At 42.6% G+C, this 25,904-nt stretch overlaps 1 protein-coding gene across 1 annotated transcript in view; it reads right to left on the minus strand.

The window, feature by feature from the left end:
• The window catches only part of Acin1 (apoptotic chromatin condensation inducer 1), a 74,059-nt gene that overhangs the window by 39,807 nt on the left and 8,348 nt on the right, over window positions 1-25,904 (minus strand). Inside the window, 4 exon segments of the mRNA XM_004661788.2 lie at window positions 110-1,357; window positions 5,005-5,090; window positions 23,705-23,824; window positions 24,213-24,324. Coding sequence (XP_004661845.1) covers window positions 110-1,357; window positions 5,005-5,090; window positions 23,705-23,824; window positions 24,213-24,324 — 1,566 coding nt within the window.

Here is a 25,904-nt window from a genome sequence, read left to right on the forward strand (position 1 = left end):
TAAATACATAAATAAAGTATATTTTTTTAAAAAAGAAAATATGACAGGTTATTCTTAATTTGAAAATTATTGGAGTATAGATAGGATATACAGGATTATCCATACTCACTTTTCTACTGCTGCTTGATGCTGAACGGGAACGGGAACGGGAATGGGAATGGGAACGAGATCGGGAACGTGACCTAGAATCTGATGTTGACCTGGAGCCCATCTTGGGTGTACCATGAAGGGTGGTATGAGCTCCTGCCTGGGATACATCTTTTTGTTTGGATCTTGGAGATGAGTGAGACCGAGAGGCTGAATTGTTGGGAGAGCGAGATCTGGATCTAGAACTGGAAGATGAAGATGAAGACGACCGGCTAGATGATGAGTCAGCTGACTGTTGCAATCTGTGGCTTGGGAAAAGAGTATGAGAAGCCCTTCTGCCTTCCTTCTGTTCCAAAGACTGCTGTTTCAGAGGTTCCTTGGTGATCCCTTTGGCAGGTTCTAATGCCTCCATTTTAAGGAGTGGCTGAGTGGATTTTTCTGACTCAGTTTCAAGACCCTTCTGGGCTGAGTATTCAGCTAGCATGCTCTTTTGATCTAGAGACAAGACATTTTCCTCTGATACTTTCTCTGTTGGAGATTCTTCTTTGGTGTCTGCAGGGCTTGACAAAGAAGATAGGCCTCCCACCACTTGCACAGTAGGCTGAGACATTAGTAGCTCCTTGGTTTCAGCATCTGCAATAGGAGGAGATAACTGAATGAGGACAGGGGGTGCTGAGCCATCTATGAACTCTATTTCTTCTTCACTCTGGAGCTGCATATGAGATGGTGGAGATGATGCTTCCTTGGTAAGTAAAGGTGGGGGAGTCTCTTCTTCACTGACTGACTGCTCTGGTGGTAGCACAGTAGGGGTCTTCTGTAAATCTTCAGTAAGTTGGGGTGGGGAAGGAGATTGTAATTTTTCCTCCAAGCTTTGTGAAGATTTTATTTTTTCTTCTTGAAGAGGAGAAACTATTTGACTCTCTATCTCTTGTTTGGCTAGATGACTTCTTCTTGCTTCTTCCTGGGATCTTGTAATGCGCCCCTCCTGTTCCTGGGACCTTAATGTCTTAGGTCTTTCATCCATCACCTCTTCTGGTTTTTCTCTGGGTATCTCTTTCTCTTCCTCCTCTAACTGTTTCAGGATTGGTGCAACTGAAGATTTCTGTACCTCGTCTTCCTCCTCCTCCTCCTCCTCCTCCTCCTCCTCTTCCTCTTCCTCCTCCATTTTTAAATTTCGATCTGGCCTGATCCTCAGATTTCTAGAAGGTGTTTCTTGATCCTCTTCCTCCTCAGTAGCCTGACTGTACTCAGAGAATTTAGTTGCTCTTGCCTGAAAGACATACAATGGCTTCAAATATATCTATTCATCATCAAGAGGACAAAAAGTATCTCATAAGATACTCTTAGGACAGACAATATTTCTTTTTAATTTTTTATTTATTTATTTATTTGAGAGCGACAGACACAGAGAGAAAGACAGATAGAGGGAGAGAGAGAGAATGGGCGAGCCAGGGCTTCCAGCCACTGCAAACGAACTCCAGATGCGTGCGCCCCCTTGTGCATCTGGCTAACGTGGGACCTGGGGAACTGAGCCTCGAACCGGGGTCCTTAGGCTTCACAGGCAAACGCTTAACCGCTAAGCCATCTCTCCAGCCCCAGACAATATTTTTAATATGTATTTAATTAATTTATTTATTTTAGAGAGAGAGAAAATGGGTGCACCAGGGGCCCCCAGCCACTGCAAACAACTCCAGATGCATTTGCCTCTTTGTGCATCTGGCTTACATGAGTTCTGGGGAATAGAACCAAAGTCCTTTGGCTTTGCAGGCAAATACATTAACTACTAAGCCATCTTCCACAGCCCCAGACAATATTAAAAATATATATACATATTTCTATTTATTTATTTGCAAGGAGAGAAAAGACAGAGAGATGAATGAATTAATGGCCATGCCAGGGCCTCCTGCCACTGCACACCAACTCCAGATACATGTGCCACTCTGCACATCTGGCTTTACGTGGGTACTGGGGAACTGAACCCAGGTTGTTAGGCTTTGCAGGCAAATGCCTTAACCACTGAGCCATCTCTCCAGCCCCAGAACAGAGAATATATTTTTTTCTTTTTCTTTTTCGAGGTAGGGTCTTGCTCTAGCCCAGGCTGATCTGGAACTCACTCAAGCTGGTCTCAAATTCACAGCAATTCTCCTACCTCTGCCTCCCCAGTGCTGGTATTAAAGGCGTGCCCCACCACGCCCAGCTTGTTTTTATTGATTTAAGGCAGGGTGTTACTCTAGTCCAGGCTGACCTGGAAGTCACTCTAGTCTAGGCTGGCCTTGAACTGAGCATTCCTCCTACCTCAGGCTCCTGAGTGCTAGGATTACAGGTGTGTACCACCAAGCCTGGTTGGAAGTAGAAATTTAATGACACATGTTCAGCAACATAGAAATAGGCAAGACAGTAATCACAATATAGGCTCTTTAGGAGAATCAAAATGAGTTCCATCTACTTCACTTCCTAGCTTTAAAATTTTAAAACAAAATTAGCAGAACATCTAAAAAGCAGAGGGAAAAATTAATTTAATGTCAATTATGGCAATAATTATGTGTTCCATTTTGGTAGGTTTTTTTTTTTCTTTTTTTAATAAGGTGTAAGCATGGTGGTACATGCTTTTAATTTTTTATTTATTTATTTATTTGAGAGCAACAGACAGAGAGAAAGACAGATAGAGGGGGAGAGAGAGGATGGACGCACCAGGGCCTCCAGCCTCTGCAAATGAACTCCAGACACATGCACCCCCTTGTGCATCTGGCTAACGTGGGACCTGGGGAACCGAGCCTTGAACCAGGGTCCTTAGGCTTCACAGGCAAGCGCTTAACCGCTAAGCATCTCTCCAGCCCTTTCTTTTCTTTTTCATTTTCTCTCTCTCTGAAATAGGATTTCATTGTGTAGCTCAAGCTGGCCTTGAACTTGAGATCCTTTCTGCCTCACCTTTCTAGGTGCTGGTATTACAGGATGAAGTACTACATCCTGCTATCTTTCTTCTTCCTCCTTTTTTCTTTTTAGAACAGAGTCTCACTATGTAGCCCTACATGTTCTATAAATGTTCTGGTACTTCATAATATATAAACTAAGCTTGTTTCAAACTTCCAGTGATCTTCTTGCTTCTCCCTCCTAAGTGCCACTACAACTATCCCTATTATATGTTTGCATAATCAATTATACCTAACTTTTGAATTCTGCTCAATTATCATCGTCGAGTTTTAAATAAATAATTGTCACACCTTGTCTTATAATGTGGTTTAAGGAGAGACCAGCCTGCTCACGTTCACATTTATGGTTTTAAAGATATGTATGTTCACACCAGGAATGTTGGCACATGCCAGTAATTTCAGCATTTGGGAAGGTAAGACCGGAGGATTTTAAGTTCAAGGCCAGTCTAGAGCTACACAGTGAGACCTTTACTCAAAAATAAGCTACAGGGCCGGAGAGATGGCCTAACAGTTCAGGTGCTTCCCTGCAAAGCCAAAGGACAGGACCCAGGTTCTGTTTTCTAGTACCCATGCATAGCTACATGAACAAGGTGACACATGCATCTGGAGTTTGTTTGCTCCAACTAGAGGCCCTAGAGTGCCCATTTCTCTCTCTTTCTCTGTCTCACTCTCTCTCAAATAAATAAATAAAATATATAGGGCTGGAGGGATGGCTTAATGGTTAAGGCATTTGCCTGCAAAGGTAAAGGACCCAGGTTGATTGCCCAAGACCCACATTAGCCAGATACACAAGGGGGCACACACATTTTGGAGTTCATTTGCAGTAGCTGGAGGTCCTGGCACACCCACTCATTTTCTCCCCTCCCCTTTCTCTGTCAAATAAAATAAATATACGTGTGCGGGGAGGGGGGTGTATTTTTTCCTTTTTTCCCCTTCCCCCCCTTTCTTTCTTTCTTTCTTTCTTTCTTTCTTTCTTTCTTTCTTTCTTTCTTTCTTTCTCTCTCTCTCTCTCTCTCTCTCTCTCTTTCTTTCTTTCTTTCTTGGTTTCACTCTGATGACCTGGAATTCACTATGTAGTTTCAGGGTGGCCTTGAACTCATGGTGATCCTCCTACCTCTGCCTCTTGAGTGCTTGGATTAAAGGCATGTACAACCACACCCAGCTAAATATTTTAAAAAATTAGCTAGAAAAATTTGTTTAGAAATCTGATGGCCAAAATAGATTTAAATAACAAAACAAACAAAATGACATTAACAAGATGATAAAGAGCAGAAAGGAGATTTCTACATAGAAATTGAGACACCAGCCAGGCGTGGTGGTTCATGCCTTTAATCCCAGCACTTGGCCACCCTGAGACTACGTAGTGAATTCCAGGTCAGCCTTGGGCTAGAGCAAAACCCTATCCTGAAAAACCAAGAAGAAAAGAGAAATTGAGACACCATTCAGGTTAGAGAGATGGCTACGTGGACAAGGCGTTTGCAAGCATGAGGACCCATGTAAATGTGGGGCCCGGTTGTAATCCCAGTGCTCAAGAGGCAGAGGCAGGGGATGTCCTGGGCAAGGTAGGTGCAAGCTGGATAGCTTGTTTAGCTAACTGGGGACCTCTGGGTTCAAAAGTGAGAGATCCTGTTTCAGTCAATAAGGAGAGTAGCTGAGAAAGACATCTAACCTCTGGCCTCCATACACACACACACGTACACAAATGCACATGCACAGGAAATAAAGAAAGCAAACTAAAGCCAGGTGTAGTGGCACACGCCTTTAATATCTCAACTCTCAGGATGCAGATGTAGGATTGCCATGAGATTGAGGCCATTCTGAGAATACATAGTGAATTCCAGGTCTGCCTGGGCCAGAGCAAGATCCTACCTTGAAAAAAAAAAAAAAAAATGGCAAACTAGAGACATGAACAGTTTGAGAAGGAAAGGATGGAGATATTCAAAGCACTGTTTAAAGAGGTGACTGTACTTTAGGAAGTCTGAGTTACCTGTCTGACCCTGGATGATCTTCTTTCTCCTTTCCTTGGTTTCTCATCATCAGATTCACCTTTGTCTTTTTCAGAGGAGCTTTTTCCTATCAAAGAAAAAAAAAGTCAGACTCATGTACTCACTCACCTATGACTTTCTAAAATCCAACTGATCATAGCATATGAGCTCTCAGTACATATCTTTATAAGTTTCTTTGCTCAAAACTATACAAGTTGAGGATCAAGGACTTATATTAATAACTCTTGCCAAGCATGGTGGTGCATGCCTTAATCCCAGCCTTTAGGAGGCTGAGGTAGGAGGGCTGCTGTGAGTTCATGGCCACTCTGATACTACATAGTGAATTCCACATCAGTCTGGGCTAGAGTGAAACTCTATCTCAAAAAACAAAAAGCAAAAATCCAAAAACAAACAAAAAAAAAACTTGGGCTGGAGAGATGGCTTAGTGGTTAAGCGTTTGCCTGTGAAGCCTAAGGACCTCGGTTCGAGGCTCGATTCTCCAGGACCCAGGTTAGCCAGATGCACAAGCGGGCGCACGCGTCTGGAGTTCATTTGCAGTGGCTGGAGGCCCTGACGCGCCCATTCTCTCTCTCTCTCTGTCTCTTCCTCTCTCTGTCTGTTGCTGTGAAATAAATAAATAAAAATAAACAAAAGAAACTTTAAAAAACTTGCTATGTATATAGAGAATATTTTTAAATACAAAAAGTCCAATTAATAAATTACAAGTAACTCAGAATAGAAGTAACTCCAGCTGGGCATGATAGTGCATACCTTTAATTCCAGCACTTGAGAGGCAGAGGTAGGAGGATCACTATGAGTTCAAGGTCACCCTGAGAATACACAGTGAATTCCAGATTAGCCTGGGCTAGAGAGAGAGTCTCCTTTGAAAAGAATAAAAAAAGAAAAATAACTCCCAAAGACGCTAAATTGTCCAGCAGGAATATACAAACACAGGTACACTTATTTCTAGAATGTGTTTTAATTAAACATATTTGTATTTATTTATTTGAGAGAAAGAGAGAATGGGCACAGCAGGACCTCAGCCACTGCAAATGAACTCCAGATGGATGAGCCACCTTGTACATCTGGCTTATGTGGGTCCTGGAGAATTGAACCAAGGTCCTTTGGCTTTGCAGGCAATTGCCTTAACCACTAAGCCACCTCTCCAGCTCTAGAATATGTTTTATTAATCTGAATCAGAACTTAAAAGACTTTACTGTCTGTTGGGCATGGAGGTTCACACCTGTAATCCTAGCACTTGGGAGGCTGCAGGAGGACTAAGTCTGAGGTCAGCCTGGGCTACACAGCCTTTTTCTACACTGTGAAGTTACTTTAAGAAAAAAAAAATTATTCTGTTGCTTATTTTTAAAATATTTTTATTTATTTTTATCTGCAAACACAGAGAGATATGAGACAGAAAGAATGAATATGGCAGGACCACTAGCTACTGCAAATAAACTCCAGATGCATGTGCCACTCTGTCTATCTGGCTTGTCATGGGCACTGGGGAATTGAACTCTAGTCATCAGGCTTTGCAGGCAAGCACCCTAGCTGCTAAGCCATCTCTCCAGCCCATTGTTTGTGTTTGTTTGTTTTTTGTTTTTATTTTAAGATAGGATCTCACTCTATCCCCGAATGACCTGGAATTCACCATGTAGCCTCTGACTGGTCTCAAATTCACTGTGATCCTCGTACCTATGTCTCCAGAGTGCACTGGGATTACAGATGTGAGCCACCATACCCAGCTCCGTTGCTTATTTTTATTTAATTAATTTTATTTACTTGAGAAAGAGATGGAAGGAGAGAAAGAGGCAGATAGAGCGAATGTATGCACCAGGGCCTCCATCCACTGTAACCTGATGCATCTGGCTTACGTGGGTCCTGGGGAATCGAACTTGGGTCCTTTGACTTTGCAGGCAAACACCTTAACTGCTAAGCCATCTCTCCAGCCCCATTATTTTTAAAAATAAAATTTTCTTTTGAGGTAGGGTCTCACTCTAATTCAGACAGACCTGGAATTTACTAGGCAGTCTTGGGGTGGCCTTGAACTCATGGCAATCCTACCTCTGCTTCCCCAGTGCTGGGATTAAAGATATGTGCCACCATGCCCAGCTTTTCCGTTATTTATTTTTAAATCACCTATTGCTATTATTTACTAGTCTTTTTGTTTTATTTTGTTTGCTTTGGTTTTTCAAGAGAGAATATTACTATGTAGCCCAGGCTGGCCTGAAACTCTGATCTTCCTGCCTTAGCTACCTGAGTGCTGAGATTTACATGGTTGAGCTATGCTTGTTCTATTCGCTAGTTTTTTTTTTTTTGGAAGCAGGGTCTCACTCTAGCTCCTGACCTGACCTGGAATTCACTCTGTATTCTCAGGGTTGCCTCGAGCTCATGGTGATCCTCCTACCTCTGCCTCCCAAGTGCTGGGATTAAAGGCATATGTCAACATGCTCGCTTATTCATTAGTTTTGACTAAGATATTATGATTAAATATATTTTATTATAAATAAATTAATTATAAATATATTAGTCAATTTATACAATGATAAACTCAAGAAATAAGTAAAGGCTGGAGAGATGGCTCAGCGGTTAAGGCACTTACATGCCAAGCCTAATGACCTGGGCTAGATTCCCCAATACCCAAATAAAGCCAGATGTGCAAAGTGGCGTATGCATCTGCAGTTCAAGTGCAGTGGCTAGAGGCCCTGGTGCACCCATTATTTCTGTCTCTCTGTGTACAAATAAATATTTTTTTAAGTTTAAGGATATAGCTCAGTGGTATGGAGTGTTTACCTACCAAATACAAGACCCAACATTTTAAACCCCCCCCAGTACAAATAAATAAGCAAAAGTATACAGATAAACAGGATTTTTTTTTTTCAGGGGCTAAAGTTCCTAGAAATAACTTTCAAGTTAAATGGGCAGCACTTCAGAACTGAGTCCTCTTGACCATAGTTAAGTACACTGGCACTCAAGGGAAGATTTGTAATTTTTCTAGGAAAAAAAAAAAATCTATTAAAGGAAAGCTTGAAGCTGGGCATGGTGGTGCATGCCTTTAATCTTAGCACTCAGGAGGAAGATTCAGGAGGATCACCATGAGTTCGAGGCCACCCTAAGACTACATAGTGAATTCCAGGTCAGCCTGGATGCTAGAGTGAGACTTACCTCGGCCCCCCACCCCCTGCAAAAAAAGAAAGAAAGCTTACAAACCATTAATCTAAATCATCCATGTAAAACTGAAGTTTCATGACCATACTATGGTAAAGGGAAGTATTTGGTATTATATATCACTTAAAAAGTAATTTGAGTCTCAATATCTCAATTAAGAATAAAAGGGGGGCTGGAGAGATGGCTTAGCGGTTAAGCGCTTGCCTGTGAAGCCTAAGGACCTCGGTTCAAGGCTCAGTTTTCCAGGTCCCACATTAGCCAGATGCACAAGGGGGTGCACGTGTCTGGAGTTTGTTTGCAGAGGCTGGAAGCCCTGGCGCGCCCATTCTCTCTCTCTCCCTCTATCTGTCTTTCTCTCTGTGTCTGTCACTCTCAAATAAATAAATAAATAAATTTAAAAAAAAAAAAGAATAAAAGGGGGGCTGGAGACATGGCTTAGTGGTTAAGGCGTTTGCCTGCAAAGCCAAAGGACCTCGGTTTGATTCCCCATGACCCATGTAAGCCAGACGTACAAGGTGGCACATGCATCTGGAGTTCATTTGCAGAGTGGCTGGAAGCCCTGGAAGCCCATTCTCCCTCCCTCTCTCCCCCTCTGCCTCTTTCCCTCTCTCAAATAAATAAATAAAAATAAAAATATTAAAAAGAATAAAAAGGGGGCGCTGAATGGAATGGTTCTGCTTCCTACCAATACTAAAGTACAATGTAGAAGGACTTTGGGTATAGCTCAGTGGTAAACAACATGCTCACCATGCATGAGGCCTTAGGTTCAATCTTCACTGTGGAGGGAAAAGTTATATATAGGATAACAATACAAGTAGTTATGAGAACAAGTTTAGAAATAGCATGGGGTGAGCCTTGGTTGAATGTCCAGCACCACAAAAAAGATATATATATATGTATTAATAAGCTGTATTGGCGTGTTTTAAAACAGCACAAAAGGCAAAAGGCTTAAATATTGGCTGAAGATATACCTCAGCAGTTGAGTGCCTGTCTAGCACACACAGGCCATGGGTTTGGTCTCCATCACCTAACTCCAAAAGGCTTAAATGACACACATAAAAATCATAAAAATGGTCTAATTTAATAGGTTTATTTATTTATTTATTTTTGGTTTTTCGAGGTAGGGTTTCACTCTAATCTAGGCTGACCTGGGATTCAATATATAGTCTCAGGGTGGCTTTGAACTCACTGTGATCGAACTCATGGTGATCCTTCTACCTCTTTCTCCCAAGTGCTGGGATTAACGGTGTGCACCAGCATGTCCAGCTTAATTTAATAGTATTTTAACTAGTGTAAAAAAATCACATGGTATAAGCACTAACTCATGATCTTTTCTTATGTCTCCTATATCCCAATAATCTAAAATGAACTAGACTTGGCTTATATAATAACAAATAAACAAACTAGAAGACTGCATACATTGTGTAGAACTTTATTCCATGATCATTTGATTAACAGGCTCTCTAAAGGTATTACCGTTTCACATCTACATAAGTGAAAAGACTTGCATTACCATTGTACAGGATCTATGTGATACAAATGACAGTCGATATTCTTCTGCAAACATCTGAAGACATTTTATCACAGTGGCTTTTAACCCAAGATCTTTTCTTCTTTTTTTTTCCAGGTAAGGTCTCACTCTATCTCAGACTGACCTGGGTCTCACTCTGCAGACTGGCCTCAAACTCATAGCCATCCCCCTACCACGTCTGTGAAGTACTGGGATTAAAAGGCATGTACCACCACACTCAGCCAAGATCATCATCTATTTCTATATTCCAATAAAAATATAATTCAGGGATGGCTTAGCAGTTAAGGCGTTTGCCTGCAAAGCCAAAGGACCCAGGTTCTATTCCCCAGGACCCACATTAGCCAGATATACAAGGTGGCACATATGTCTGGAATTCATTTGCAGTAGCTAGAAGCCCTGGCATGCCCATTCTCTGTCAAATAAATTAATAAAAATAAAAAATATTTTAAAAAATGTTATTCAGGGGCTGGAGAGATGATTAAAAATGCCTGCTTGGGGCTGGAGAGATGGCTTAGTGGTTAAGCGCTTGCCTGTGAAGCCTAAGGACCGCGGTTCGAGGCTCGGTTCCCCAGGTCCCACATTAGCCAGATGCACAAGGGGGCGCACGCATCTGGAGTTCGTTTGCAGAGGCTGGAGGCCCTGGCGCGCCCATTCTCTCTCTCCCTCTATCTGTCTCTCTCTCTGTGTCTGTAGCTCTCAAATAAATAAATTTTTTTTAAAAAGCCTGCTTGCAAAGCCTACCAGCACAAGTTTGATTCCCCAATACCCACACAAAGCCAGATACACAAAGTGGCTGAGTTTGTTGCAGTGGCAAGAGGCCCTGGTGTGCTCATACTCTCTCTAAAATTATATACATACATACATACATACATACATACATACACACACACACACACATACATGGGGGGGAGGGAGGGGAGAGGGAGATTAGCAGAGCTGGGTATGATGGTTCACTGTTTAATCACAGCACTTGGGAGGCAGAGGTAGGGGGACTGTCATGAGTCCAAAACCCTCCTGAGACTACACAGTGAATTCCAGATCAGCCTGGGCTAGAACGAGAGCCTACCTAAAAAAAAAAAAAATTATGAAATTTGCAGGAAAATGGATGGATGTGGAAAGGATTATACTGAGGTAACCCAGGCCCAGAAAGCCAAACATCACATGTTCTCTCTGATATGTGGATCCTAGCTACAGGTGATCAGACTTCCATGTGAGTAGGACAAAAACTCAGTAGCAAAGGCCAGTAAACTAGAAAAGAAATATAAAGGGAAGAGAAAGGAAGGGAGGGGGTTATTTAGTAGAATGGTATTGTATATATATAAATAGAAGAATAGATTAATGAGGATGCAAAGGCCAAAAGTGAGGTCAGGGGAAGAGATTGAGTAACAGAAAGATGGAGGGAGGGCTAATCAAAATCTTAGAGGATAAAATAAATCATATGGAATCCTACATTTTTGAACAATGGAACACTCAGGAGCCATAGATTATTGCTAGAAAATTTTCAGTACCAGGGATGGGATACCTTCCAGTGAGTTGTTGGCCAAGGAGGTCCCTGGTGCCCCCAAAACATTACAGGTCATTGCCAAGGCCCTTGGTTTCCCACCAGGAATAGATGGTAATACCCTATTGCTGAAGACTCCACATACTTGGGCTGCAAGGCCACTGAGAAATCGTGCTGGAACTGAGCTGATAACCTCCTCCATGTAGACAGCTGGAAAAAGCCATTCTGCATGCAGTTCAATGGGAGAAAGAGAAAACACCAGTGAAGATATTCAACAGGGGACAATGCAAGCCTTATATTTGGCCAGCCAGGCCAAATGAGCCAACGGGTGCAATAGTGGCACGTTTGTCATGGGGGAAACCAACTGCCCTCTAATTGGACTGGAGGCCCGCTCCATGGGAGGGAATACATTCCTGATACTGAAAACTTAAAACAGGGGTAGTCATAAGCCCTAGGGGTGTAATGTCTGCTGATGTCTCGCTAGATGTATATACTATGCTTATCAAACTGCCCAGTAAGCACTTCTCTTAATGTTCATACCCTTATATTAATGCTACTCTCATTTTTAGTAGAGAATCTTCTCTTTTCAGATGGCAGTGACCTTGGGATGACTTAGAAGGTATCATGGTGCTGGAAAGAAGTGACAGGAGTGCTCAGTACTTTAATATCTCTATCACACCTTCCAAGGCTCAGAGTCTACTGCATAAGAGGTGGAAGAAAGAATGTAAGAGCCAAAGGAAGGGTAGGACTCCTTACAACGCGCTCCCACAGACACAAAATTGCCTGGATATCCATGACCTCACAGTGCCTGACACTACCTATACAAGACCATCATAAGAGGAGGAAACAATCATGGCATCAAAATAAAAGAGAGACTGATTGAGATGGGGAGGGGACATGATGAAGAATGGAGTTTCAAAGGGGAAAGTGGGGGTAGGGAGGGTATTACCATAGGATATTTCTTATAATCATGGAAGTAAATAAAAGTCTGAAAAAAAAATTTTTGGCAGTGTGGTGTATGCCCATGTGCAAATGTACTCAGGCACAAGGAGGCCAGAGGAGAATGTTGGATGTCCTTCCTTTATTGCTCATCCAAGTATTTCCTTGAGATGGGGTTATCTTTTAGAATGTAGAGGTGTGGTTTTCAAAAGCTCCTATGATTCTCTGATCTCTGCTCCCCACAGGACTAGGATTACAGGCATACTGCTTATGGGGGTCCTGAGGAATTGAACTCAGACAGTCCCCAAGACCCTCTTGCTTGTGGCAAGTGCTTTTTATCACTGAGCCATCTCACCAGCCCTAGTCCATCACTTTTTAAAATTTTATGTTTATTTATTTATTTGACAGAGAAAGAGGCAGATAGAATGGGTACACCAGGATCTCCATCTGCTGCAAATGAATTCCAGATGCATGCACCACCTAGTGCATCTGGCTATTGTGGGTCCTGGGGAGTTAAATCTAGGTAAGCCATCTCTCCAGCCCTAGTCCATCAATTTTAAGCAAAACTCTTCTGCAAGCAGAAGAAAAAGAAGCTGATTTAATTTATCTCTGTCTCCTGAACGTTGGGATTCAAGGCATTAGCTACCACGCCCAGCTGAATTGTGTTTTTTTGGTTTTCTGAGGTAGGGTCTCACTCTGGCCCAAGATGACCTGAAATTCACTATGTAGTCTCAGGGTGACCTCAAACTCACAGCAATCCTCCTACCTCTCCCTCCCAAGTGCTGGGATTAAAGGTGTGCACCACCACACCTGGTTCTGAATTATGTTATTTTTGAAGCTATAAAAGTTCAGTGAGAAAATTTTGGAAGATTACGCCAAATGAGTCATTAAGTGGTGTCACCAAAAAGAGACACACACAGAGAGAAAATAATTATCCTCCTTTTGGTTTTCAAGGTAGGGTCTCATTCTAGCCCAGGCTGTCCTGGAATTCACTATGTAGTCTCAGTGTGGCCTTGAACTCACAGTGATCCTCTTACCTCTGCCTCCAGAGTGCTGGGATAAAATGCATCAAGCTACCATGCCCGGCTCATCTTTCTTTCTTTTCTTTTTTTAATTTTTAGACACACACACACACAGAGAATTGGTGCTCCAGTGCCTTAGCCACTGCAAACTCTAGAGGCTTGATCCACCTTTGTGGTCTGGCTTACATGGGATCTGGAGTCAAACATGCGTCCTTAGGCTTCCCAGGCAAGCGCCTTAACTGCTAAGCCATCTCTCCAGCCCATTTTTCTTTCCTTTGTCCCTCCTCCCCACAACAGGGTCTCATACTAGCCCAGGCTGAAGTGGAACTCATTCTGTAGTCCCAGGCTGGCCTCAAATTCAGAGATACTCCTACCTCTGCCTCTCAAATGCTGGGATTAAAGGCATGTGCCACCATGCCTGGCTGAGAATATCTATCCTTCCTTCCTTCCTTCCTTCCTTCCTTCCTTCCTTCCTTCCTTCCTTCCTTCCTTCCTTCCTTCCTCCCTCCCTCCCTCCCTCCCTCCCTCCCTCCCTCCCTCCCTCCTTCCCTTCTTTCTTTCTTGGTGGGGAAAAAAGAGGTTTATTTTGGCTTATAGGCTCAAGAGGGAAACTCCATGATGGCGGGGAAAACGATGACATGAGCAGAGGGTGGACATCACCCCTAACATAAGGTGGACCATAGCAACAGGAGAGTGTGCCCTATCTTTCTTTTAAAAAAAAAAAATTATTTGCTGGGTGTGGTGGCGCACGCCTTTAATCCCAGCACTTGGGAGGCAGAGGCAGGAGGATCACCAAGAGTTCAAGGCCACCCTGAGACTACATAGTGAATTCCAGGTTAGCTTGAGCCAGAGTGAGACCCTACCTCAAAAAACCAAAAAAAAAAAAAAAAAAAATATTTAGCTGGATGTGGCGTCACATGCCTTTAATCCCAGCATTCAGGAGGCAGAGGTAGGAAGATCACCATGATTTCAAAGCCACCCTGAGACTACATAGTGAATTCCAGATCAGCCTGGGCTAGAATGAAGTTCTACCTTGAAAAACCAAAACATAAATAAATAAGCAAAATAAAAATATTTATTTATTTGAGAGAGAGAAATGGAGGAAGGGAGAGAGATAAGTGGGCATGCCAGACTCTCTAGCCACTGCAAATGAATTCCAGAAGCATGTGCCACTTTGTGCATCTGGCCTTATGTGTGTACTGGGTACTTGAACCTGGATCCTTAGGCTTATAGGCCTTAACTGCTAAGCCATTTCTCCAGACCAAGAATATCTTACTAATGCCTTAGAAGGAGATGGTGTATATGGACAAGCTTCTGGGATTAAAAAACTTATTTTATCTAGGGATGAAGCTGATACTAGTAAAGGGGTAATAACTCATTCAAGAGTTGAAACTTTCAGTTGGCTGTCTATAGTTTAAGATGCACTAAAATGAAGAATTCATAAGGATCACTTCAGAAAGTAGTTTTGAGGTTGTTTGGTTTTGTAAAAAAAAAATATTCTTGGGGTTGGAGAGATGGCTCAGTGGTTAAGCACTTGCCAGTATAGCCTAAGGACCCCAGTTCAAGGCTTGATTCCCTAGTACGCATGTAAGCCAGATGCACAAGGTGGCACATGCATCTGGAATTCGTTTGCAGTAGCTGGAGGCCTTGGTGTACCCATTCTCTCTCTGCTTCTTTCTCTCTTTGTCTGTCACTCTCTAATTTAATAAAAATAAAAATAAACAAAAATTAAAAAAAAAAATTTGGCTGGGTGTGGTGGTGTATGCCTTTGATTCCAACGCTAAGGAGGAAGAGCTACGAGGATCACTGTGAGTTTGAAGCCAGCCTAGGACTATACAACGAGTTCCAGGTCATCCTGGATTAGAGTAAGATGCTGCCTCAAACCCTCTCCTCCCCCAAAATTCATTCATTTGTATCTCTCTATGTATCTATCTATCTGTCCATCCATCCAGCCATCCATCCACCATCATCTAGCTAGTTATCTATGTATGACAGTCAGACAAGACAGTATGGGTGTGCCAAAGCCTCTTGCCACTGCTAACAAACTCCAGACACATGCACCACTTTGTGCATCTGGCTTTATGTGGATACTGGGAAACTAAACCTGGGACAGCAGGCTTGGTAAGCAAGTTCTTTTAACATCTGAGCCATCTCCCCAGCCCTGTTTTTATTTATTTTATTATTTACTTGAGAGAGAGAGAGAATGGGCATGCCAGGGCCTCTAGCCACTGCAAACAAACTCTAGACACATGCGTCACCTTGTGCATCTGGCTTACATGGGTACTGGATAATCAAACCTGGGTCCTCAGGTTCTGTAGGCAAATACCTTAACCACTAAGCCACCTCTCCAGTCCTCTGTTTTTTATTTATTTATTTTTAAATTTTTACTTTATTTATTTGAGAGAGGGAAAGAGAGAGAATGGGCACACCAGGGCTTCCAGCCACTGCAAACGAACTACAGACTCATGCGCCCCCTTGTGCATCTGGTTTACGTGGGTCCTGGGGAATCAAACCAAGGTCCTTTGGCTTTGCAGGCAAGTACCTTAACCTCTGACCCATCTCTCCAGTCCTATTTTATTTATTTTTACTTTTATCTATTTGAGAGAGACAGAGAAAAAGAGGCAGATAGAAACAGTATGGGCACATAGGGCCTCCTGCCACCTCAAATGAACTCCAGACGCATGCATCACTTTGTACATCTGGCTTTCAGTTGCAAAACATGCCAGCCTGGGGTCTAATTCCCCAGTCACCAACATAAAACCAGATGTAAAGTGATGCAAGCCGGGTGTGGTGGCACACGCCTTTAGTGAAGCTATCCAAAAATGACACATAACAGTTCTTATAAAACATCCACTTTTGTTAAGTAAAAGGGAAAGAAAGTAATGTTGGGAAGAAGTGGAGAAAGAACCAATGCAATTATTGATCCATCAGGTGCCTTCATGCAGTCACATCCCCACTGGTGTGAAGTGGGACTGGATTCCCTCTTACCTTGCTTGTTCAATAGTCTCTCTTTACAGTTTTTTTTTTAGTTCTCAGTTTCTAACTGGCCTTGATCCCACCTTGGAGTTACTCATTATTAACATGTTATACATCACTAAACTTCTTTTGAAAATTAGTTTATAAATGGTTCCAGGCCACCCTGAGGCTACTTAGGGAATTCCAAGTCCCTACCTCAAAAAAAAAAAACAAAAAAAAAAAAAACAAAAGGGATGCAAGGACCTAGTGTTCCATTTGCAGTGGCAAGAGACCTTGTGTGTGTATGTGGTGTGCCCTCACATGCTATAACGTAATCCTGGTTCTCTTACAGCAAGATGAGAGGCAGGCAGGAGAATTCCAGAAGCTGTGGACTAGCTAGCCTGACTTCATAGTAGTGAACAACAAACAGACCCTGCCTCAAACAAGGAGGAAAGTGAGGGGTGTTACATATACAGAGTAGTCTTCTAACCTCCACACGAGTGTCTACACGCCCCCATGGACACCCACACCCAAAAAAACTCAAGACTAGTAGTAGTATGGAGTTCTAGCAGTGTTTAGTTAAATCAGCCTTAATTCTGGTATTTACTTAGAAGGAATTTGGTGGGGGGTTGGGGAGTTGAGGTAGGGTCTCACTCTAGCCCAGGCTAACCTGGAATTCACTATGGAGTCTCAGGTGGCAATCCTTCTACCTCTTCCACCCAAGTGCTGCGATTAAAGAGGTGCACCACCACTCCCGGCAGAAGTATTTTAAGTGTACAGTGTCAGTCCACCATAGGTCAATAAATGATAATGATGGCTTACTGTTTTTGAGTCACTCCATTTTCGTTTATTTATTGTTACAACAGGGTCTTGCTATGTAGTCCTGGCTGCCTTGATCTATGTCAGTGCTCCTGCCCTGGTCTTGCAAGTGTTGGGATTACAGGTCTAAGCCACCATGCCCAGCTTCTTCTTTTTTTTTTTTAGTCTCATGTAGCTCAGGATAGCTTCTGACTTACTACGCAACTAACGGTGATCTTTGTTTTTGCTTTCACCATGCCTAGCTCCCTTTAATTTTTATTTTATTTATTTAAAAAATTTTTTTTTGGTTTTCAAGGTAGAGTCTCACACTAGCTCAGGCTGACCTAGAATTCACTATGAAGTCTAAGGGTGGTCTTGAACTCGTGGTGATCCTCCTACCACTGCCTCCCAAGTACTGGGAAGAAAGACATGTGCCACCACAACTGGCCCTTCTTTATTTTTTAAGATGGGGGTCTCATAAGTCAACCAGGTTGTGACAGTGATCTGGCTGAGACATCTGTCACCCCACAGATCGCCCGAGTTGATTCAGCTGACCTGGCTAGGCGCGTGCCCCCTTCCTCTCTCACCACTCCATGTGCGTCCCTCCTGAAGCTGCACACTCAGTCGAGGGGGATGAGGACTGGTCTTCAGTCAAGGGTATAGGAGTAGCGCTCCCCTGCAAGAACCTCTAAACAAGCTCTCACTAAGTCGCCCAATTGGCCACAATCTTACAATGCCCCCGCCTCTAGCTACCCTCATTCTAAATCCTTGCTTTTGAAACCTATGTTCTATTTCAGGATTGGGTCTTCATTTTCATTACAAATTATATTTAATACTGAGAAGACATTTCTTTCTTTCTTTCTTCTTTTTTTTGGGGGGGGGTTTCAAAGTAGGGTCTCTAGCCCAGGTTGACTTGGGATTTACTTCACTATCAGGCTGACCTCAAACTCAGAGATCCGCCTACCTCCATCTCTCAAATGCTGGGATTAAAGGTGTGTGCCACCATGCCCAGCTTCTTTCTTTTTTTAAGATATTCATTTATTTCAGAGAGAGAGATTAAGGCAGACAGAGAGAATGGGTGCACCAAGGACTCTAGCCACAGAAAAACAAATTCAAGATGCATGCGCTATCTTGTGCATCTGTATTTATGTGGCTACTAGGGAACTGAAACTCATGTCCTTAGATTTCACAGGCAAGCGTTTTAACTCCTAAGCAATCTCTCCAGCCCAACACTTGTTTTTTTAAAGAGAAGTCCTTATTAAGAAATTTAATAGTTCCCTCATTACCAATAAAACAACAACAAAAACATACTTACTGGCTTGGCATCTAAAGCCTTCTGTAGTTTTATGGCAATCTACCTTTTTCATAGTTTCTCTAAATGTCCTGGAAAATGAAGTAAGTTGACTCTGGTGAGATTGGCCTACTTTTTTTTCTTTTTAAAATATTATATTAAGGGGCTGGAGAGATGGTTAAATGGTTAAGAGCTTGCCTATGAAGCCTAAGGACCCCGGTTCGAGGATCAATTCCGCAGGACCCATGTTAGCCAGATGCACAAGGGGGCACACACATCTGGAGTTCGTTTGCAATGGCTGGAGGCCCTGGTGCACCCATTCTCTCTCTGCCTGTTGCTCTCAAATAAATAAATAAATTTTTTTAAAAAACATATTACATTAAGGGGCTGGGTATGGCGGCACATGCCTTTAATCCCCAGCATTTGGGAGGCAGAGATAGGAGGATCGCCGTGAGTTTAAGGCCACCCTGAGACTACATAGTGAATTCCAGATTAGCCTGAACTAGAGACCCTACCTCAAAAAAAAAAAAAAAAAAATTACATTAAGGGGTTAGAGAGATGACTCAGTGGTTAAGGTGCTTGACTGCAAAGTCTAATGACAGGGTTCAATTCCCCATATCCACATAAAGTTAGATGAATGGAGTAATACATGCACCTGGAGTTTGTCTGCAGTGGCAGTAGGCCTGGTGCACCTATTCTCACTCTCTCTCTCCACTTGCAAATAAATAAAAATATTTTTTAAATAAACATTACATTAAGTTGGTCATGGTGGTACACACCTTTAATCCCAGCACTTGGGAGCAGAGGCAGGAGGACTGCTCTGAGTTTGAAGCCATCCTGAGACTACAGAGTTCCAGGTCAGCCTGGATAGAATGAGACCCTACCTCCAAACAAAATAAAATAAAATAATATATTAACTTAGCTGGGCAGGTGGCGCATGCCTTTAATCCCAGCACTTGGGAGGCAGAAGTAGGAGGATTGCTGTGACTTCAAGGCCATCCTGAGTCTACATAATGAATTCCAGGTCAGCCTGAGCTACAGTGAAACCCTACCTTGAAAAACCCCCCAGGCCGGGGGTGGTGGCGCACGCCTTTAATCCCAGCACTCGGGAGGCAGAGGTAGGAGGATCGCCAGAGTTCGAGGCCACCCTGAGACTACATAGTGAATTCCAGGTCAGCCTGAGCCAGAGTGAGACCCTACCTCAAAAAACCAAAAAAAAAAAAATAAATAAAGTGAATAAAATAAAATAATTAACCCATGCTGGGTGTGGTGGCACATTCTTTAATCCCAACACTGGGGAGGCAGAGGTAAGAGGATCACTGTGAGTTCGAGACCACCCTGAGACTACACAACAAATTCCAGGTCAACCTGGACTAGAGTGAAACCCTACGGGGGGCAGGGGGAGATTAAATCTTATCTTTATGCCCTTTTACCTTTTGAAAAATTACCTTCTTTTCTCAGTCAACTTAAATCCTATTAATTTATAAGGCTTGTATCAAATCCTATACCTTTGCCATAAGGCATTCTCTACACTCTAGTCCTGGTATCTTTCACTTCTTTGTGATTGTGTATACTTGTAATCCCAGCACATGGGAGGCAAAGCAGAAGGATCTTGACGTTGAGGCCAGCCTGGAACTACATAGCAAGATCCAGCCTAAAAAAAAAATTATACAATGTGCATTATTTATGTTATGTACTTTCTTCTACTGTTACAGTTTTATGTACAGTCATTCTTTCTCTCCAGCAGACAAAGGTAGGTATATAGCAGGAATTCAGTAGTTTCTTAATTTTTGTTTAAGAAGAAATACTGAGAGGCTAGGAAGATGGCTTAATGGTTAAAAGAACTTGCTTGGGGATGGAGGAGTGGCTTAGTGGTTAAGGCACTTGCCTGCAAAGCCAAAGGACTCTGGTTTGATTCCCCAGGACCCATGTAAGCCAGATGCACAAGGTGGTGCGTGCATCTAGAGTTTATTTGCAGTGGCTGGCAGCCCTAGCACACCTCTCTCTCTCTCTCTGTCAAATAAGTAAACAAACAGAAGATTTAAAAAGCTGGGCATGGTGGTGCACACCTTTAATCCCAGCACTCAGGAGGCAGAGGTAGGAGGATCGTAGTGAGTTCAAGGCCAACCTAAGATGACACAGTAAATTCCAGGTCAGCCTGGGCTACAGTGAGACCCTACCTTGAAAAAAAAAAAGAACTTGCTTGCAAAGCCTATCACCCTGGGCTCAATTTCCCAGTCACCCGTATAAAGCTGAACAAGTATTTGTTTGCAGCAACAGGCCTGTTATAGACACGTGCAAATGAATAAATAAATATTTTTTAAATAAGAAATATTGGGTTCATTTATGGAAGAGCTTTCTCCTTCCTTGTTAGCATTGTAATCTAGAGAAAAAAGTACTAAGACTAAAGTGGGCTAGTTGAGAGCCTTCTGCTTTCATTTTTGGGAGAAAAGAGGTTCCGAAGGAACTTTTTAATAATTCCAAAGTGTTGCCAGTGTTAATTTATTAAATATATTTTATTTTTATTTATTTATTTGAGAGAGAGAGAGGCAGAGAGAAAGAGGGAGAAAGCAAGAGAGAAAGAGAATGGGCACGCCAGGGCCTCCAGCCACTGCAAATTAATTCCAGATGCACGTACCATGTGCATCTAGATTACGTGGGTATTGAAGAGTCAAACCTTAACCGCTTGCCTGTGAAGTCTAAGGACCCATGTTTGATCTCTCTCCAGTTACCATGTAAGCTAGACACACAAAGGTGAGGCAAGCACAAGGTTGCACATGCCCACTAGGTGATGCAAGTGTCTGGAGTTCAGTATCAGTAGCTGAGGCCCAAGCGCACCAATTCTTTCTCTCTCTAAATTAAAGTTTCCCAAAGGCCAGGTATGGTGGCAGATACCTTTAATCCCAGAATTTGGGAGGCTGAAGTAGGAGGATCATCATGAGTTTAAGGCCACCCTGTGACTACAGAGTGAGTGCCAGATCAGCCTGGTCTAGAGAGAGACTTTACCTTGAAAAACAAAGTTTCCAAAGGATTGGGATTGTGGCTCAATGGTAGAGTGCTTGCCTGGCACGTGCAAGGCCCTGGGTTCAATCCTGTCTACAAAGAAAAAAGGAAAGTAGGGGCTGGAAGGATGGCTTAGCAGTTAAGTCCTTTGCCTGAAAAGCCAAAGGACCCAGGTTCAATTCCCCAGAACCCATGTTAGCCAGATGTACAAGGTGGCACATGTGTCTGGAGTTTATTTGCAGTGGCTAGAGGGCCTAGCATGCCCTTTCTCCCCCACCCCTTTCTTTCTGTCAAATAAATAAAAGAAAGTAGTATTGCCAGTATTTTGGGCTGAGGATGTATGTTACTCAGTTGGCAAAGTTTTTCCCTGGAACACATAAAGCCCTAGGTTCAATCCTCAGCACTACTACATAAACCTAGAAGTGGTAGTGCATACTTGTTATCTCAGCACTTAAAAGTAGAGGCAGAAGGATCATCCTTGGCTACATCAAAGTTCAAGTCTAGCCTGGAATATATGAGACCCTGACTCAAAAAAAAAAAAAAAAAAAAGTTTCTAAGCAGGGCGTGGTGGCTCATGCCTTTAATCCCAGCACTGGGAAGGCAGAGGTAGGAGGACTGTCATGAGTTCGAGGCCACTCTGAGACCACAGAGTGAATTCCAGGTCAGCCTGAACTAGAGTGAGACCCTACCTTGAAAACAACAACAACAACAACAATAAAATTCCAAAAATTCTTCCTCAAGAACTCAGACTAGGGATCAAGAAATATAGACAGTTGTTGAACTAGGACCTTAAAATTAAACTCAAAAGTCCTCTACTTTGGGCTAGAGAGATGGCTTAGTGGTTAAGGCATTTGCTTACAAGCCTAGCAGTCCAGATTTAAATCCCCAGGACCCATGTAAAGCCAGGTGCATACATCTGGAGTTCAACTGCAGTGGGAAAAGGCCTGGTACACCCATTCTCTCTTTCTCTACTTGCAAATAATAATAATTTAAAGTCCTGTATTTTCTTTTCTTTTCTTTTTTCTTTCTCTTTTTCTTTGGTTTTTCAAGGTAGGGTCTTGCTCTAGCCAGGCTAACCTGGAATTCACTATGTAGTCCCAAGCTGGTCTCAAACTCACAGCAATCCTCCTACCTCTGCCTCCAAATGCTGGGATTAAAGGCATGCACTATCACACCCAGCTCCATTTTCTTTTGTAGCCTGTCAGGTTAAGTTCTTTCCCTCCATTAAATAGCTCCAAACATTTTATTTTCTTGAAGGAATTCTACACTAATCAGCAGAGGTGGAAACTTCCATACATTCTAAAAGTGCTGAGCATAAGAGTGACTGTCACCCCCACTAACAACTGCTAATAGTAATAATGTTTGAAAATACTTGTTAATTTACATCTACCTATTGCCCATCATGAGTCGCACACATTGTCTTCAAAGTATTCAGTAGTTTCCAAAGAAAAGCTACATTTGCAAACTTTTGCATGAGATACTATGCAAAATTGGGTCCCTAATTTTTTTTTTTAACTTTTTTTTCCCCAATATGTTAGCACTTTATGGAGAGAGCAGTATTTTTCATGGTAATGAATACCAGGGATAACTTTTTGTTTCTTGGCCTTACACATTGTTAAAGAGGATCTAGTATGTGCATCAAATATCAAATGGGCCTGAAAGCCGTGCATCTAGAGTACCGCCTGGCGGGATCATGTACACAGGGGTCCCTAATTTTTTATAATGTGAAAAATACAAATCTTGCTTGAACCAGTCCTACACACTAGGTTAAGAGAGCTTTACAATATGCTCACATTACAGTATACACTTAACAGTACTTAGGGCAAGGTGTGGTGGTGCACACCTTTGATCCCAGAACATGGGAGGCAGAGGTAGGAGGATTGCTGTGAATTCAAGGTCACTCTGAGACTACACAGTGAATTCCAGGTCAACCTGGGCTAGAATGAGACCCCTACCTCAAATAACCAAAATAAATTAATTAATTAACAGTACTTAGTATAACTGTAATTATGCCACTTTCTGAATGCTCATCAACTCTCTAGACTAAGTTTCCTAAAGACTGACTTGTTTTTTCCACGTATATTCCTGAGGTCTATTATATGCCTGGTACACAACAGTTACTTAATAAAGTGCTAATAAATAAATAAATAGTAAATGCCTAATTTGGATGATCATCAGATGTACAACATATAATATACATAACAATAAGGATATGAAATTTGTGAATGTTTCTAAATTCAGAGGTACAAGGAGCTGAAATGGTACAGATGAGAAGAAAAATTGTAATGTAAATCGTAAAAAAGCAAGAAATCAATATAGGTAAAAGGACACTGAAAATAGACATAATTTCCCTGAAAAACACAGGTCAAATATCAATTTCACAAAATTTTCCTGGGAATTTCATGGAGGTTTAGCATGAAAGGAGGCTTAACTACCTCCCCCCACCAACTACGCAAGACTGACAAAACAGCGCAGTGGGGAGGGAGATACGTACTGGACGAATGTCTGCTGAGCTCCAGCTCTGGTCTCTCCAGGCTGCTCTGAAAATCAGGAGGTAGCAGGGAAGCCACTCCCTCGGGGTGGATGATCTCGTCCTCCGACTCAGCTGAAGCTTCTGCAAAGTACAGATTGGGTCGGGACAGGGAGGGAGTGAAGGGCTCAGCATGTGGGAACAGGATGGAGTGAAGGATGTCAGGTAAAGTCATAGATATAGACACATACTGAATGAAGAAACTCCTTTGAATTAAGCTTTTCCTTTTCTAAATGGTGGCTTAATTTACTTAAAACTCTTCCTGTTGGCAGGAATCCTCATATAGTAAGATTCCAATTAAGTGTCCCTTTTCCTGACCAAGGTAAACAGTAAATCATTTGGCTCTATAAAATACCAATGCAAATGAATAGCAGTCTCAGCCTGACTTATTACTGAGAACTGCCTAGTTAGGCCTATCTACTTGGTGACAGTTAAAAGAAAGAACTTCTTAGACATGACAATCTGGACTTACCTTCAAGTTCTGCAGCCTCTCGAGCTTCCCGTTCCAGACGCTGCCTGAGGAGCTCTTGCTGCTTTTCTAGATACTGTTTTATGAAACTGTTCTGGCTCATTTCCTCCCCAATCTGTGGAGAGGAAGTGATAAATCAAACCAGGAAAATGCAAGGAAAAAGTCCTATGAAATGTAAGTTTATTCCAGAGCTGGAGAGATGGCTCAGCTGTTAAAGTGCTTACAAAGCTGATGGCCTGAGTTCGAGTCCCCAGTGCCCACGTAAAGCCAGATGCACAAAGTAGCATGTGTCTGGAGTTCATTTGCAGTGTCAGGAGGCCCTAGTGCATCCATTCTCTTGCTTCCCAAATAAATAAATATTTTTAAAAGTCTATTCCAGGGCTGGAGAGATGGCTTAGCGGTTAAGGTATTTACCTGCAAAGAGGAAGAACCTAGGTTCAATTCCCCAAGACCCACGAAAGCCAGATGCACAAGGTGGTGTATGTGTCTGTAGTTTGTTTGCAGTGGACAGGAGGCCCTAACGTGCCCATCCTCTCTCTCTCCCTCTCTCAAATAAATAAACAAATAAATAAATTTTAAAAAGTCTATTCCATATAGCAGGATCTTAGAAAATTAACAAAATTAAAAATGAAACTCTTGGATGGCCCTTTTCTCTTTGTGTGTGTGTGTGTGGGGGGGGTCAGGGGACATATGGTAGTGTGTGCCTGTTTTTAAAGAGATGCATGAGTGCTAGGCACATACCTAAAGAGGCTCCTTACTTCCCTCAGATGGAGTCTTTCACTAAACCTGGAACTGCTGCTTTTCCTCCTCCCCTTCCTGACAGGCTGACCAGAGAGTCCCAGCAACTTTCCAGTGCTGGCCACTCTACGTAACTGGGTTTACAAGTGCACATGGCCATGCCTAGGTTTTTTGTTGTTGCTGTTGTTTTGATTTTTCAAGGTAGGGTCTCACTCTAGCTCAGGCTGACCTATAATTCACTATGTAGTCTCAGGGTGGCCTCAAACTCACAGTGGTCCTACTACCTCTGCCTCCCCAGTGCTGGGATTAAAGGCATGTGCCACCATGCCTGGCCATGCCTAGCTTTTTACAAGGGTGCTGGAGATCAAATACAGGGTGTCTCAGGCCCCCATGTTTGCACACCAAGTGCTGTTTTCAACTGAGCCATTCATTTCCCCAGCCCCCCAAACTGTTCATAATTAAAGATCAGAGTAAATAGCACTGTGAGTGAGTGGCAAAAGATGACAAAAAGAAGAGCTATATTAATTTTGTTTTTGTTTTTCAAGGTAGAGTCATGCTCTAGCCCAGGCTGACCTGAAATGCATTATGTAGTCTCAGGTGGCCTTGAACTCAACTCACAGCAATCCTTCTATCTGCTTCCCGAGTTCTAGAATTAAAGATGTGTGCCACCAAGCCCGAATGAGCTGTATTATTTAAAAATATTTTACTTGAACGCCATCTCTCCAGCCCCCCTAATTTTTTCTTTTGTTCATTTTTATTTATTCAGTTGAGAGTGACAGAGAGAAAGAGACAGAGAGAGAGAGAGAGAGAATGAACGGGCACACCAGGGTCTCCAGCCACTGCAAACAAACTCCAGATGCATGCAAGCCCTTGTGCATCTGGCTAACATGGATCCAGGGGAATCGAGCCTTGAACCAGGGTCCTGGAGCGTCACAAGCAAGCGTTTAACCACTAAAC

The sequence above is a fragment of the Jaculus jaculus genome, chromosome 7 (assembly GCF_020740685.1).
Source record: "Jaculus jaculus isolate mJacJac1 chromosome 7, mJacJac1.mat.Y.cur, whole genome shotgun sequence".
NCBI classification, from domain to species: Eukaryota; Metazoa; Chordata; class Mammalia; order Rodentia; family Dipodidae; genus Jaculus; species Jaculus jaculus.